The sequence below is a fragment of the Anabrus simplex genome, chromosome 1 (assembly GCF_040414725.1).
Source record: "Anabrus simplex isolate iqAnaSimp1 chromosome 1, ASM4041472v1, whole genome shotgun sequence".
Classification (NCBI taxonomy): Eukaryota; Metazoa; Arthropoda; class Insecta; order Orthoptera; family Tettigoniidae; genus Anabrus; species Anabrus simplex.
In genome coordinates, this window is record NC_090265.1 from 803,621,620 (window position 1) to 803,638,440 (window position 16,821).

Below are 16,821 nucleotides of genomic sequence, written 5' to 3' on the forward strand. Positions count from 1 at the left end.
GATGAATGGTCATGTACAACAAATTTATGTTCATATAAGTGTTCTTCCTCACCACTAAATACATCTCGATGCTTACCTAACATCGAACACAATTACTCCTCCTGTAATTCACTCAAATTACTTCACGTCACTGCCTCATACCGACGATCCCTCAGATCCTGGTCGTTATAGACACCTGACACACTTCAGCACATTTCCTCTCACTAGGAACACCTTCACTTACCTCTCATATATCTTTAAAGAACACACGTTACCAACACACTTACCTCAGACCATCATAATTAACACGTAATTCTTTGCTAGTTTCCTCCCAGAACAAACACACACTACCTAAATCAAAGTCTATTCTACTTCCATAATTCGCAACCACGTCCGCTCCTAAGATAACTGAATACGCAAGATTTGGTACAGCGCATAGCTGAAACTCACAATTATCTTCAATTATGATTGGTACCGCTATCATCTTCTTTACTCACTATGACTTACCCAACGGCTGTTATAATATCTAATAATACCTTCACTTACCTTCTTCATCTCACAATTTCCATCATCGGAGTTACCACCTCACTACTTACATCACATTCCCAGTATTACAAGTACTTACATCACTTTAACAGATCACTTCTTACGTCTTACTTACTGCTACCATTAATTACTTCATTATCTACTACTACGTCACTACTTAAATATCTCACTTAACATTACTTAGGTTACAATCACACTATACTCTTAAATCTACTTTCACTACGTAACTACTTATACTACATACATGTTCAACTTCTACCTTCTGCCTGTCCACTTAACTTACCCGATTCTCTGTGAATCTGATATACTCTGGCTCGATAAAGACACCTGGATAACATTCATATTCAGACTATCACAGTCTCTTTGATAACTCAAATCCGTACGCCTCCCATCTTCCGATTCTATCTGGTTACTCTTCTGACCCTCTCTCTCATAACTCAAATCCATATGCCTCCCATCTTCCGATAATAATAATAATAATAATAATCGTATGGCCTCAGCTACCGTTTGCAGACATTTCGATTTGACGCCATCTGGCTGTCTGCTCGTCAATTTCGACGTTCCGTTTTACTCTGTCTGCCATCTAGCGGACCTAGAGTAAACCGGATCTCTCTTGGGCGTCTATGGCTGAGATTTAATTAATTTTGTCGGGTAAATACCAAATGTATCACCAGAGATCTTTTACATGCCGACATCGTACGACATGGAGTGTCGAATGGACTTTTTTCCGCCCTTCAAAAATCCGACTACCTCTGCCGATTCTCTCTGGTTACTCATCTGACCCCTATCACCATCGACATAACTCCTAATCCTCTGCTCATGATCACTACCTCTCCTCTGATACACGGCTAACATTTTCCCCCCTCTCTCTACTATACTACTTTCCCCAGACATCATGCGCTCTCTCTCGCGCGCGCGCCCTTCCACGCATTCCTCCCAAAGCCTGTCAGTGAAATTGTCTTTAAATTCTCCTAAATTAGACATATTATCCCAGTACACTCGAAACCATATTTTACTTTCACCGATAAAAACATTCGACAAGATTTCCAGCACGTATTCCCATTCAGTAACATTATTCCTCAACTTGCAAATCTTTTCTCAACTAATGTTACAAATTCCATAGGATTAAATTGTTTTCCAGTAAACTTAGGCAAATCCTGGTCCCTATTGTATAAACCACTCGTTACTACTATTTCTCTTGTAATCTGACCTCTCATTTCTTGCCGTAGTACCCTCTGGCAATTCAAAACCTTTTCTTCCGCCACTTTCTCCGCATTCTCTTTCATTATTCTCAATTCTTCCTGTAATTTTTCCTCTTTCTCTGTAACCTTCTGCGACAAAGTTTCTTGCTTGTTCTTTAGTTCTCTGACCTGCCCAAGCTCTTTTTCAAACGTTTCTACCTTACTGACACATTCCCTCATATCTTGCCCCACTGCATTGTAAATCTTGTCCAATCTTTTCTCGACTACCTCATGAATTTCTTCCCGATTACTCGAAATTTTATTACTTAACAGTACAATGTTGCTACTGTCCTCTGTACATATTCCCTTGATTTTCTTGGTCTGAATATGAAGATTGCTCTGATCCAACTCCATTTCTCCTCTAAGGTCAATATACTCTTTATTTAACTTATTTTCTAACTTAGATATTTGTTCATTGATCACATTAAAATTTTCGTTACAACTACCAGTCATATCTTCCATCCCTTTATTATTTTCACTACTAGTATCAATCTTTTCTTCCATTTTGCTACAGCTACCAATCACTTCTTCCATCTGTTTATTATTATTTTCATTACTAGTATCAATCTTTTTCTCCCACTTTTCGAAACTCCTATTCATCATTTCCTCGAACTCGTCCATTTTGGCCATCAGCAAATTAAAAAGATCCTGGCTCATCCCGCCCGCAACTTCTTTTTGAGTTTCCGTGTGCTTCCCAACTTCTGCACTTTCCTGAATTACCTCAGAAGCTTCCATCGTATTCACCTGTTCCCTACTCTGAATTTCACCTTGGATGTCCGCAGAAGCAATGACCTCGTCGTCACTTGACTTGTTATTGTCTTCCTTGTCCATCTTTGGTTCACTAGTGATAGTATGCAATCTCAAATTAATTTCCCTCTTCAAATCCCTTGACATATTCCCAAAATACAAATATATGTCACAAAATTACACTCCTGACATTTACCGGTAATAATTTCTGTTGGCTTAAATGCACATACTCTTCCCAAAATTAACCTATGATATGCTGTCATTCAGAACAAATTCTGAATTTATTCGAGTCCCACGTTGCGTCGACACTTTGAAACTATATTTAATACTAAAAACTAACAGGGTGTGGGGTAATAAGCTTACTTTTGACTACATACCATATAAGTTCTGGGAAAAGGAGATTGGCGTTCGGTTTCCCCGTTAATTTTGAGGTTAAGATATTTTACTATGAATTCGTTTGATAGAACAAAATATATTCTTTAAATCATATATAAAAAATAGTGAGTCTTGTTGCAATAAAACAGATGAGAGTATGAAATTATGACATTGCAACTGAAAGAAAGCTAGGCATGAATTTGAATTCTTCTTGACCGGACATTTAACAATTTATACGAAATATTTCCCTCGCTGATTCACTTGACTGTACCTTCAACACTTTTAGTGTAATTACGACATATTCCTTTGATCTGGTGTTTACTGTAGATGTCACGCCTAACTTGGTGATACTTCCTTGTGACTGCTTCTTCTCCATATCATCTGACTTCTTTGTAAGTCAGTATGGTATTACCTCATAGCAGGTGGTATCCCTCTCTGACTCCATGGTAAGCCCTTGCGTCCGTGTCTTCAACTAAGTAATGGACCAACTAACTTTGGCCTCACTCTCTCAATGACCAATGATTAATGGCTCACTGAGTCTTCTCCATCTCTCGTTCACACTCGTTGACTGACCGACTGAGGCCTCTTCATCTCGTCAACTTCTTCACTGTTCAGCTTCCGTTTAACTAATGACTGACGCTTATCCATTTTGACTTCTTCACTGTACTGCTTCCGTTTAAATAATGACTGACGCTACAATATGCCTCCACCTTTTATAGACGTTGGTTGACACGGCTACATAATCTCCAGAAATAACAATGACATACTCCCACAACGCCTCAAACCGTTGCATGTAATGGTGAAATCCCCTGGGGCGGCTGAGTCTCTGAGCGAATTACTAAAAGCTCACGATGACGTAGCCATGACTTGGCAGAATCGCCAGTAGTGCAAAATATAACGTCACATCCACATCTGATATATCGAAACTCTCACTGTACAGGTATTTAATGTTAATCTACATATACGTATATATGCATACACTCAATTACAAATACGCAAGCGACAAGCAATGCATAATGGAATTGAATAATAATTATAACAAAATAATAGTAATCTCACAGATAAAATAATACGGACATAATAATAATAATACAATAATAATAATAATAATAATAATAATGATGATGATACAATAATAATAATAATAATAATAATACAGATATTATCTTGTAACGGGATTTGAACTGTTACAGCTGTAACACACAGACAAATTTTAAACTGAACTTGACATAGATCATTACTAATAATACTAGTATTCTTGTCAGAATACAATATTAACTGACTGGAATGTTATGGTTAAAAGCAATGCTGTCATATGAAATGCTCTATCAAATGAAAAACAGCATTTTCTCACTTGTTCCAAACAGTACTATCCTGGCATTTTAATAGTGCCAAGTTCCAGAGTTGGAATGACTCGGCCACAAACAGCGGTGAACCCTGCTCTGCTGTTTTCCATTAAGTGTTCATTTCCATTAAGCGCCTCATAGCAGGGATCGAATTGCTGGAATACTATGATAAACCAGTATGCAACATACCATTAGTTGTCAGAACAAGTATGAACCAGAGGAATTGCAAGCTAAAAAATTGTGTTCTAACTTCCTGTCAGTATTCAGACAGACTTTTGTAATTGGTTAGGTAACTCCCTTAGCATGCAGCAGTAATGCATTCTATTGGAGATAAGAGGCAGCAGAAGAGACTAAGCACATTACAACAAACAGTAGTCAATCTAATTTTATTGTTGATCAGTTTTATGGGCTTTCGATATTGTAAGCCTTCACATTTAGTTTTCTTCCGACTCCGTAATATTAGAGCATCTGACGTATAGGGAAGCCCTTCTCCTTTCATGACTCCGTCTTGTCTTATTCTTCAAGCAGTTGTTCCTTCATGACTTTTATCTCATTTTGATAGTCACCTTTACAATTTTTCTTTGCAGGGCTGATGACCACAGGATTCTTCACCTTCAGTCATGACAAAAACCACTACCTTTGCCAGTTAACAAGATTGAACAGTATTTCAATGTTAGCAATGCTTGGTGTTGATATGGACTAAGCAACAAAAGCCTTCGTTCATGAATATCTCTGTTATACCCTGTATGATAAATCCCTATAAGGCGTAAATGATCGGAAATTGTATTCTCTAGTAACTTTTGTTACTAGTATTTATCTATAGAACGTGTAATAATATATATATATATTTTTAGCCGTCCTAAACTACCATTTCAGCCAGCATGAAGAAAATTTACAGCCTATACTAGTGCTATATTCCCTGAATTTACACACAGATTGTCATTAAATTCTGTCCGCCCATTTCCCCATGAGTCTGCGTTGATATGGACTATGTAACAAAAGTCTAAATTTATTAATATGTCTGTTATCGTAGCCATTATGGTAAAATTTGTGAAGACATAATTGGAAGTTATCTACTATATAACTTTTGGTATGTAGTATTTGTCGATAGGATAACTAACTTGACAGATATTTGAGAAATAATTTTTAGGCACCAGGAACATGCCGGGACTGAACCTTAATTAAAGCCACGATCACTTCCTTCTCTCTCCTAGTCTTTTCCTATCCCATCATCGTCAAAAGACCTATCTGTGTCTGTGTGATATAAAGTAAATTGTGTGAAAAGAAAGGGGAAAAAAAAAAAGAAAGCTAAGGCCTTCCCCTAAACTACCATTTTACTTGGCATGAAGTCTGACTCGTTGGCTGAACGGTCAGCGTACTGGCCTTCGGTTCAGAGGGACCCGGGTTCGATTCCCGGCCGGGTCAGGGATTTTAACCTTAATTGGTTAATTCCATTGGCATGGGGACTGGGTGTATGTGTTGTCTTCATCATTTCATCCTCTTCATGACGCGCAGGTCACCTACGGGAGTCAAATAGAAAGACCTGCACCTGGCGAGCCGAGCCCGTCCTGGGATATCCTGGCACTAAAAGCAATAAGACATTTCATTTACTTGGCATGAATAAAATTATTTATAGCCTAAAGTGTAGTGCCTTATTCCCCAATTTTAAATAGAGATTTTCATTAAATTCTGTTCATCCATTTTCTTGTGATGTACATACATACGTAGGCAAGTCAGTGAGTAACTACAATTTTGCTCTAATTGTCTTTAGGTTGGCTCAATGGCGTTGTGTGCTCACCAGCCACTAGATGGCACTGTTGTCTAAGTCTATGGTAGGTTTCAGCATTATCAAATCAGTACAGCTTGTGGTGTTGCGACGTAAAGATGGTCTTAGAAGACTTTCAGCACAATATGGGGACCAGATTTTGCCACAGCGATTGGATTGAACAGTTGAAAAGGGGTTACTCGGGCATGAAGGATGAGGAAAGATCCGGGCGTCCATTTGCAACCATAACCAATGCCAATATTGAACAGTGCGTGATATGATCCTGACTAACAGGCGAGTGATTGCTTATGACATGGCAAACCATATGCATGTTAGCCATGGTTCTGCATATGAAATTGTGCACAACAGGCTGAACTTTCACAAAGTCTGTTCAACATGGGTTCCAAAACAACTCAATGAAGAGCAGAAGCGCAACAGTGTATCTGTCAGCACCTACTGGACCGTCATGCTAACAGAGGTGAAACATTTCTGAAACGGATCATCACTGGAGATGAAACATGGGTTCTCCACTTCAAACCAGAGAGCAAACGTAAGAGCATGGAATGGAAGCATCCCGGATCCCCAGTCAATAATAATAATAATAATAATAATAATAATAATAATAATAATAATAATAATAATAATAATAATTGAGAATCAACCTTCTGCAGGAAAAGTTATGCTCAGTGTTTTGGGACTCTCAAGAGGCAATCCTGGAACATTACCCGGAAAAGGGGGAAACAGTAAACATTACAGTGATATGCTGATAAACAAGCTGAAACCTGCAATTCGCAATAGACACAGAGGTCTGTTGTCGGAAGGAGTGCTTTTGTTGCATGACAATGTGCAGCCACATACCGCCGCCCCCACCGCTCGTACTCTTCAGATGCTGCGTTTTGAGGTGTTGGAGCATCCTGCATAGTCCCGATCTCTCCCCGTTGGATTACAATCTGTTTGGTCCACTTAGAAATGCTCCAAGAGGCCGCCGATTCAGCTCCGATCAACAGGTGAAGGAAGCGGTGCATACGTGGCTTGCTGCGCAACCATAAACCTTTTTTTTCAGAAGGTATCAGAAAGCTTGTGAAATTGTGGACCATGTGCATTGAAAAGCAGGGTGACTATGTTGAAAAATATCAATAAAATGCATGTGCTCTTTTTGTAATATAGAAATTGATTGTAGATACTTATTGACTTTCCTTCGTACATACGTACACACACACACACACAGATATGATGGAAAAATATAAATTACCTATCCTTCTCACTGTGGACATGACTAATACAGAAATATCATTCTTTTTTAATAGGGATGTATAGAACTAGCACCGATAGAGCGCACTGCTGTTATACTGGGTAAGCGCAATGCACTCTTCATTTGTCTCCTCGGTACTCATGCTGCTAAATATCCACGAATTTAAGTTGCTTAAATTGTTATTTTCGTGACTATGCCGAGCTGTTGCAGTGTTCCTCTTTGAAAAAAAATCAGGGAAGCCCATTCTTTTTCGTTTCACCAGTTTCCACAAAATAAAGAAATGAGGGCGAAATGGTTACATGCTATTAGAAGGAAAAATTTCAGTGAGAAGAATCTGACTGAAAATATTAAAGTGTGTTCCCATTATTTTAAAACCAGTGATTTCACGAAAATTTTGTTGGGTAAGTGCGATTTACGAAGGGAAATAATTCCTATTTTCAACCCATAAACTGATTAGGCATTTTGATAACCAGCGAATTTATGCGTTTGTATTTAAAGGTGAGAGAGCAAGATTAAAACCGGGCGCTGTTCCATCGCTTTTTCCGTGGACCACGAACATAACAAAAACAAGGAAGAGGCCATACACCAGAAAATTGCCGGATTACCACGATAAACCTACAATATCGGAATATGCAGAGATAACCTCCTTTGAAGTACGGGAAGAAATCGTGAATATACCCGAAGAAGTGAATGTTACATTTGTGACTCCCATTTTCAAAGACATCAGCAATCGAAAACTACTACAGGTAATTTGTTTTTTGAGCAAACAATGCGTAATCGTGATGCCATATTGCTTTATCCACGGTTTGTAGACGTCCAACATTGTAAGCTGGCGTTTGCTGTTCTGGGAGAAAACAGATATAATTTACTGATATTCCCTCTTGAACCCAGACTGTTTCTTCTTGACCGTTATGAAGCCAAGGACCAACAAATCTGACAAGGAACCAGGCCTTAACTTCGGAATCCATAAAACTACTGTTGGGAGAATATTTAATGTTTGGATTAATTTCATGTACTGCCAATTTAAAGAGTTGCTTTTAGACAAATACCCCTCGACTAGAGTTATAACTGGTGCAACTGAGATTATACATAGCAAAACTTGTTCCAAGGACATACATTCCACTTTCATAGGGCTAACTGGCCTCAACTGTTTGGTAGAGGGATGCTGAAAAGTTTATACATTTTGGCTGCATAACACTGAATAATACCAGTCTAGGGGAAGTGCTCTAATGCGTAGCTTACAGCAGCATATGCTTACAATATGCCTTGGGGCCTGCTTCAGCAAAACGTTCACATTCCCCTCCTATAATGTCACCAGGTAATCCTAAAATAAGCTTCACATTATAGGTCTTATGTTTTGTGTTCTCGGATTTCACAGCACTGCATTGTAGAATTTCACCCGATTGAAATTAACCTTTCGTAAACAAAACACTTTTCACTGAAAAGTCTGTATCTAGCATAACACAATGATTTGTAGTTGGAAACAGGTGCTCCATATATTTCCGATTTTCTAAATACGAAGTAATCCATCAGGTGTATATTTGTGATAGTGATCTTCACCTTATGGCTGATGGCCAAATATTCAGAGGAACCGGCACTGGGAAACTCAAGAATATTCACATGCCTTTGGTGGTGGACAAGGCTGTATTTGCAGTTTCATGAAAGTCTTCAACCTTAAAAAAATACATGAATCGAGGTCTATAAGCAAGGGGAGCAAGTGGGTATTTAAATCTCTATGTATGATTTAAGTCTTGTGGAGGTACATTTATATATTTATCAATGTACAATACTCAAGTAATTGTAATCTTCAGGAAAAGGCATGGTGAATCCTATTCATTATTTGGATAATAAAGCGTGTTATAATTTTCTAATTACCGCTATACTAATTCTTCCTTCCTCCCACTAGTTTTAGCGTTTCTGATCCGTAGCTCATTTTGCAGCTGTTTAAGGCTTAAACGCTGAAGATCATCCGTAATATTCTAGGGGATATACCTATACGATTAATTAATGTATTCTTGGAGTAAAATTAAAGATATAATTGGCTTTAGCTCAGAAAACTCGGTCACATTCTATACATTACTCGCACCTGACTGGGGGAAACATAAGACGATCGCCTTGCGCTTACCCAGTAGTACACGAGCGCTATCTGGCGCAAACTTTCTCTGCCTACATCCCTATTCTGAGCAATATACATATTTTTTAAAAGTATTTTAAAAACGTTGACAACTTGCTGGCAGCATTACCCTTTTGGAGTAACAAGTCAGTTATTAGACATGTCATTACCAACCTAAATTGCTGTTTCTATACACAGTAGATCAGATTTTCTGCATGTAAGTGTACCTATTGATTGAAGGAAGACATAGAAAAAAATAATTTTTTTTTTATGAACATCACAGGAACTAATCGGATCAGCCATGAAAGGAAGATACATCTATGCCAACAAGATCAAGGGTGAATGCGGAGAAGACCATACTCATCACATGCTTCAATGTCCGCTGTGCCCATCCTCCTGTACAGATGAACTCTTTCTAGGCACACAGAATGCACTTGATGTGGCAAAAGTTTGGTCGAAATGTGTGTAAACTGAGTGTAATTATAACTGTGTATTCTAGATGTGTCTGACATGAGAAGAATAATTGAAAGAAGGCTAGTGAAAACTACATTAAAGGTCACTGCGCAGGGGCGTTCATCTGTCCGGAAAATTGCCAGTCTTTTTCTGGAAAAGTGTCAAGTTTTAACAGCATAGGGTTCTAGTAGATAGTGCAGGTGTCATTTATCCATTGAGCACACTACAAAATCCATCAATCAGTTAAATAACATTTCTATAGTTCTGGGATGATCAAATAAATTAAACAAATGAGTTTCAAATATTATTCAGTTGTATTGCATAGAATAATCGGATACATCATGAATAAAGTTTTTGGATTAAGTGTGTTGTATCGATAATTGATCGAAATAAGTGAATAGATTAATTTTTTACAAAAAATAGAAATATGCTATTTTTTAAATGTTGAAACTAAATTGTTACGAGAGATGAAATTCATCTTGTAGGTCTTTATTGACGGTAGTACACAAATAAGAAAAGTTTATTTATCCAATTATTCAGTACTTTACAATTCAATCTGTAAAATTGATACTACTTACATAAACATTGTAGACATGTTTCGACCCTTTTGGGCCATCATCAGTACATATATTAAGACATAAAAATAATTAAAACTTGATTAAGCTAAAAAATCTTTGTAGAATTTACGTTTGTGTTCAGTGTCTATATTGAGACATTGAATGATTAGCAAGATGATAAAGTAAAAAGTCACCTTTAAAAAAAAGTTTCATTGTTGATATTAAAATTATGTGATTTGTTAAAATATAGTCTTCGTGTGCTGTTGAAAATATGAATAGCAAAATGCTGCTTGTACAGTTCGTGATCCCAAATTCTAAATTAGAAGTCAATATTCCTTGTTTTTGACATTGAGCTTAGTTCTACTGTCAGATATGGACAGAAATGTTGTGCGGTAAGTAACCTTCTAAAAGTGGAGAGGCAGATACTTCTCAAGTGTAATGCCTTGTGGTCTGGTGGAGTGACGTGTGTAAGGGCCCGGTGAGAGTTGCAGCTCACTACTGAAACTAAATGAGTGAATGAACTGTCTTATGGCCGGTTTCTGGAATGATGTTTACCAGTAGATGCGTAGTTATCAGTGATTTAACGATATGTTTAAAATAAGTTTCCGAAACAACCGTTACCGACTTCTTCACAGTTATCTGCGGAACGACTTATAAGTGCAGCTAGTGCTGTAGTTACCTCTATGGGGCACCACTTTCTTACTGTTTAGTACAAGGTTTTATATTAGTTTCGTAAACATTAGTAAGTGATAATAAACTGATTATAAAATATTTACACTCAATTCTGAAAGATACTATTAAAAACAGGCATGAAGAAATGGCAAAGAAAACAGCAGAAACCAAATTATGGAAGGATATTGATGGTAAATGGGATCAGTATAAAATAAAGCCAAGAAGAGAAACTGTAGCCTTCTTCAGACTTAACACTGGCCATGACTGTCTTGCAGCTCATCTGAAACAAATCGACATCCTGAGATCTGAAAAATGCACACTTTACCATGACTCTGGAAGCAAAATGGATAAAGAACACCTGCTACATTGTAACAAACTTGATGTGACAACCAGAACTTCAGGAAATCTCACTCAACTATACTGGAACGCAAGAAAGCTGATGGATTGGAATCCGGACTAGGCATAAGATATAACATATTTACAGTCATTCATTGAAGTTTTACACTCTTTCTTTTATTTTTTACTTTACGGTAAATATCCTGCGTTTATAGTACTGTAGATGGTATTACAATACTAGTTTATATCAGCAATATGGAATTATCTTCCTCGTCATCTTTTAGATTCTGTGTTGTCAGACGAAGATTTGGCTATTTTGAGTGTTCTACCAATGCCACAAGTGTTCAGGGATCAAAAAAATTCACTCGATCACTTTAATGAAACCGAATTTCAGGTGAGGTACAGGTTAAGAAAACAGACAGTGATGAAGTTAGAACATCAAATTGATCAAAATATTGGCCCTGAAACACACCAAAACCAATCTGTAAGTTCATTAAATCAGATCCTGATTATGCTAAGATTTCTGGCGACGGGGCTTTCCAAATTTTACTAGGTGATGTTGCATATTGCAGAAGGTGCTCCCTCAAATTCCTGTTTTGCAGGACGAATTTATTTACATGCCAAGAAACCTAATAGAAATTGCAGGAAAAAAAAAAAAAAAAACCCTTCCATGCCATTTCTGGGTTTCCCTCTGTAATAGGATGCATTGATGGGACACACGTGAAGATTCATTCTCCGGGTGAAAATGCAGAATGGTACTGAAAAAGAAAATCCTACTTTTCCATAATGTACAAACAATCTGCGATAACAATCTGCGCATCATGGATATTGTTGCGCACTGGCCAGCTTCAGCCCATGGCAGCACAATATTCAGTGCATCTGCACTGAATCTCAGATTTGTTTGAGGAGAATTTCCAAACTCTTTTCTGCTTGGTGACAGTGCATACCAGCAGAAATTCATTCTTACGCCAATTCTAAGTCCTCAAAATAATGCACAAGAACGATACGATTCAGCACATAGATGAACAAGAAATTGCATTGAACGGTGCTTTGGAGTTCTTAAGAGACGTTTCCCTATCCTGGCTTTGGGATTTCACACTAAACAATTTTAACAGCTATAGTGGCAGATGCTGTATTACACAACTCAGCGATAGAAGAAAGAGGATATGCTTGTTGTGGAAATGGAAGCGGATTAAGAGGACCCAGTACACACAGAAAACCTACTTGATAATGAGGGTAATGCTGTTCGTGCTGCAGTTATGCATTTTCAGATAATGTAATAATTTGAAAATGTATATTTTAACATAAATCGATGTATTATAGTCTCCTATAGAATATTAAAAGTTATAATATATTAACATAGGCTAATTTTCAGATTAAAACTTGACACACAAAAAAGGAAAAGAGTAATATTTGTTTTTGATTGTTTTTACATAATTTCAAATTGTTTTAATTTTATTTTGTAATAAAGTTCCTTAATTTTAAGTTCATATTCATGTTTTTCCTACTGCTTAAGAGCAATTTTCTTTTTAATGTCTAATAATTCACATTTTTCATTATGCTCTATTTCCTTCATTTCAAATTCCTTCTCTTTAATTATTTCCAGTTCTTCACCTATATCAGTTTTGGCTTTCTATTCACTATGCTTTCACCGATGCTGTGGAAATTTTGATTGTTTTTAGGTGCTGGTTTAGGCCTAGGGTGTGCTGGTGTCAACAAAATTTTGTTCAGTACATTTACTTCCACGTTTTCACTGGCTTCGGTCACTGATTCCACTTGTATGGTGTCATCTGTCCCAGCTGTTTCAGTTACAACCTCCTCAGAGCATGACACCTCTACTGTTAGACATGTCCTCCAATACGGGAACTGAATCATCAAATAAAATAGAACTCGAATCAACCAGATTTTCATCAAGCTCTTGATCTTTCAGTGCAGCTATAATCATAAAATCTATTTTGTCGGGCTTTGTTTTATGAGTCTGTTAGTGAACACCCAGTCAGAAATTATGCAACATTTACCATTAATATTTACATTTGTACTAAATAATAAACATCTTAGTTACTGGTATGCATATAATACATGCCTGCTGAATAATACAGATTTTTCATTGCTCTTTTAATTTTAGTTTATCCTTTAACTGGTGTTTTGGGGTCTCATAGACTCCCAAGAAACATAAAACATCTGGACTTCTTTAATTATAAATCATGCAGGGAGCTCTAGTTTACCTTCTTATCTGTGTCAACACACTTCATACACTAGGTCAGGGTTCACTCACTACGTTCGATTAAAATTCTCAAATGAACTGCCAGAGCTCACGTCACCAGTTGATAACCCCTTCAGTGACGGGTTCTAGCAGACCTATGCCAGAAAGGTGAGTTTTTTTCGGAGGAAATTATTTATTTTTAGGAAGCAAGGAATGAGTAACAATTGTTGCGGGAACACATTCACATATTATTCAAGATTAGTAAAAACTTACTTTACACTCTATTTACACTTTTTTTTTTACAGTAGTCCTGTCTATATATAGGTATTTCAGTGCACTTTTTAGCATACGAATTTGTTTCAGTCACTATCAAATTTACAACTTCACCTGTTAGAAACAGTTCAAAACAGTCAATCCCATTCACCTCCGGTAATAATCCAACCCTCACACCAGGATTTCACATAAATGGAATTACGAAGGCCATCCGGAAAGTGGTACCCGTTTGCGCAATAAAGACACAGGAGTAAATATTAACAAATATACAAATTTTTATTGGAAAGAGCATACTTTACACTACTTCTCCACGTAATCTCCAAACAAATTTAGGCATTTGTCACAACGTGGGAAGAGTTTTTGTATTCCAGCGTCATAGTCCTCCCCCGCCAGCGTATTGAGATGCGTAGTCACGGCTCGTTTAAGTTCTTCATCGTTGTCAAATCTTTTTCCCGCCAGAAAGTCTTTAAGCTTCATAAAGAGATGAAAATCTGAAGGGGCCAAGTCCGGGCTATACGGGGAATAGTCGAAGGTTTCCCATTTGAATTGCTGCAAAAGTTGTTATCGCAGCTGCATGACTCCTGTAGACAATAGACCTCGCCGTCGATTTTGTATTGTCCGCTGTAATTTCTTGAATGTTTCACAATACGCATTAGCATTAATTGTCTCCACGAGCCATAAAATCAATGAGCACTACACCTCGGCGATCCCAGAAAATGGTTGCCATGAGTTTCCTGGTGGACAGAACTGTCTTGAAATTTTTTGGTTTGGTTGGTGAATGAGCATGATGCCACTCTATTGACTGTCATTTGCTCTCAGGTGATGCATAACAAACCCATGTATCGTCCCCAGTAATGATGCGAGTGAGGAAAGAGTCTCCTTCATCGGAATAACGTCCCAGAAACATCAGTGCTGCAGCCGTACGCTTAGTTTTGTGCTTCTCTGTAGGCATGCGAGGGACCCACCCTGCACAGATTTTTGAATAATGCAGATGGTCTTTGACAATTTCATGAACAATTGTTCGAGACACATTAGGAAAATGTTCAGAGTTCATCCATTGTGATGCGCCGATCGTTCCTCATGCATTCGTCTACTGCGCTCAGCATTTGGTCTGTAATGAGATGGTCTCCCTGAACGCTCCTAGTCGTGTGTATTCTCCCTCCCCAGGTTGAAGTTGCGACACCAGCGCCAAACAGACGACTCGTCCCTCACATTATCTCCATACACCTCCGTTAATTGGCGATGAATATCTCAAGGTCGAACGTTTCGTGCATTAAGAAATTTAATCACGGCCCTCACTTCACAACTGGCGGGGTTCTCAATTCGTTTAAACATTTTAAACGATCACGGACACAACACAGGCAATGCTAGAGTCATGCAACCTCACACAGAGCAGGCAGACAAGCCACTGATGCTGTCTGACCTTGCCCAGCGGCTACCAGATTCGTCAGCGCTTCATGCGTCGCTAATGTGTACTATTTTCCGGATGGCCCTCGTGTATTAGGTCGCACACTATCCCCAGGCTTACACTTTTTCCACACAAATGTATTTTCAACATCTCCTACCATCCTCTTAGCTTCTGACGACATATCTTCTTCACTTTCACTAGAAATATTAAGAAGGTTGTCATCCGATGAATCAAAAGAATCCTTATAACTACTATCAGAAATACTAATGTCGCTTAGAGATTCATCTTCGATGTAGTTCCTTATTTTGTCTTCAAACATCTTTTCCGTCTCGCACCCCCTCGTCAGCTCGCCAGAAATTATGTATGTAAAGAGAGAAGATAAGGCATATTTTAGGCCAGAGACTTCATGAATACAGCTGGAAGCCCTCCCGCCATCTTTTGAGAATGCTGGAAAACATTTTCCAAAGAGATTACAGTACTCGAGAAATTATTGGGCGATCACGAAATGAACACTGCAGCTAAACGAGAATTTCTTGGGCAATGATGTTATGGGCTAGAGTGCGCCACCCGAGAATTTCTCAGGCGTGCCACTGAAGAGGTTAAGAGAATATTTTTGTCATTGCATGTTGTGTGGTCAATGTAGGTAAAATATCTCAAATGGCTGGTCCATTGCAGTTATTAAGACCTACAAATCCTCAGTTCGAGGAGTACATTAGGGAACTACTAATGAAAAATATAGTGATATGGTTAGCTAATTTCTTTCGGCTATTGTTGATGCAAGTGTAGTGGGACTAGTATAACTTGGAAACAATATTCTCTAATCCATGGATAAATAATGGAAATATCAAGCTCGACGAGTATTATCTATATATTAAGTGTTACCTCAGACTACAGTGGTAACACAAACAAGGCACAAACACGGTTAAAAGGGAAGGTAAGAGTACAATACACAATATAAGAAAACACTACACACTCGGAAAAACAGTAGCTGGCATCACGCGGGTCTCCAACAAAACGTGTAAACATCAGTAGGGCCAACTAGTGAACAACAAACTGGGAAGAGAACCTACCAAAGGCATGGACATGGCTTAGATAGCGGATTCCGAATAAAGCACCGTGATCCTTAGATTTTAAAAATATTATTTACAAGATAATTTTACAAATACATTCCAAGTTATGAGCTATAAGTTCAGTGATATACATAGGTTATTTCGTAGCAGTGTAAATTCAAATTTCAAATCAACTATACATCTATTTACCAATGTAGTTGTACAATGCAATATACAGTGACGTGAAAAAGGTTATCCAAAACTTAGCGTACCTAAAGTGATACAGAACTACCAGAGGCAAACCCCAAGGAAATAATATTAAACTACATTCTACATATTTTAGTGAAACAAGAAATGGGAATGCCTCGGAAACGAACAGGTAAGTCAAGCAGAAAAACTAAGGCGTCATAAGTAACTAATTTGGTGAATCTAGGCGAGGTTAGGTCATTAAATTATCTTATGCTCTACAAATAACAGTACAGGTTAGGTCATGATAAATAAAACAT

General features: G+C 37.9%; 1 protein-coding gene across 2 annotated transcripts in view; it reads left to right on the top strand.

Moving 5' to 3' along the window:
• Positions 1-16,821, top strand: part of Sod2 (superoxide dismutase 2) — an 82,070-nt gene that overhangs the window by 16,428 nt on the left and 48,821 nt on the right. The window contains exon 2 of one of the 2 annotated variants that reach the window (XM_067136323.2): positions 4,822-4,906. The exons of the other annotated variant lie outside the window; for it this stretch is intronic. Coding sequence (XP_066992424.1) covers positions 4,822-4,906 — 85 coding nt within the window. The remainder of the gene's footprint in view (positions 1-4,821; positions 4,907-16,821) is intronic. 2 annotated transcript variants of the gene reach the window in all.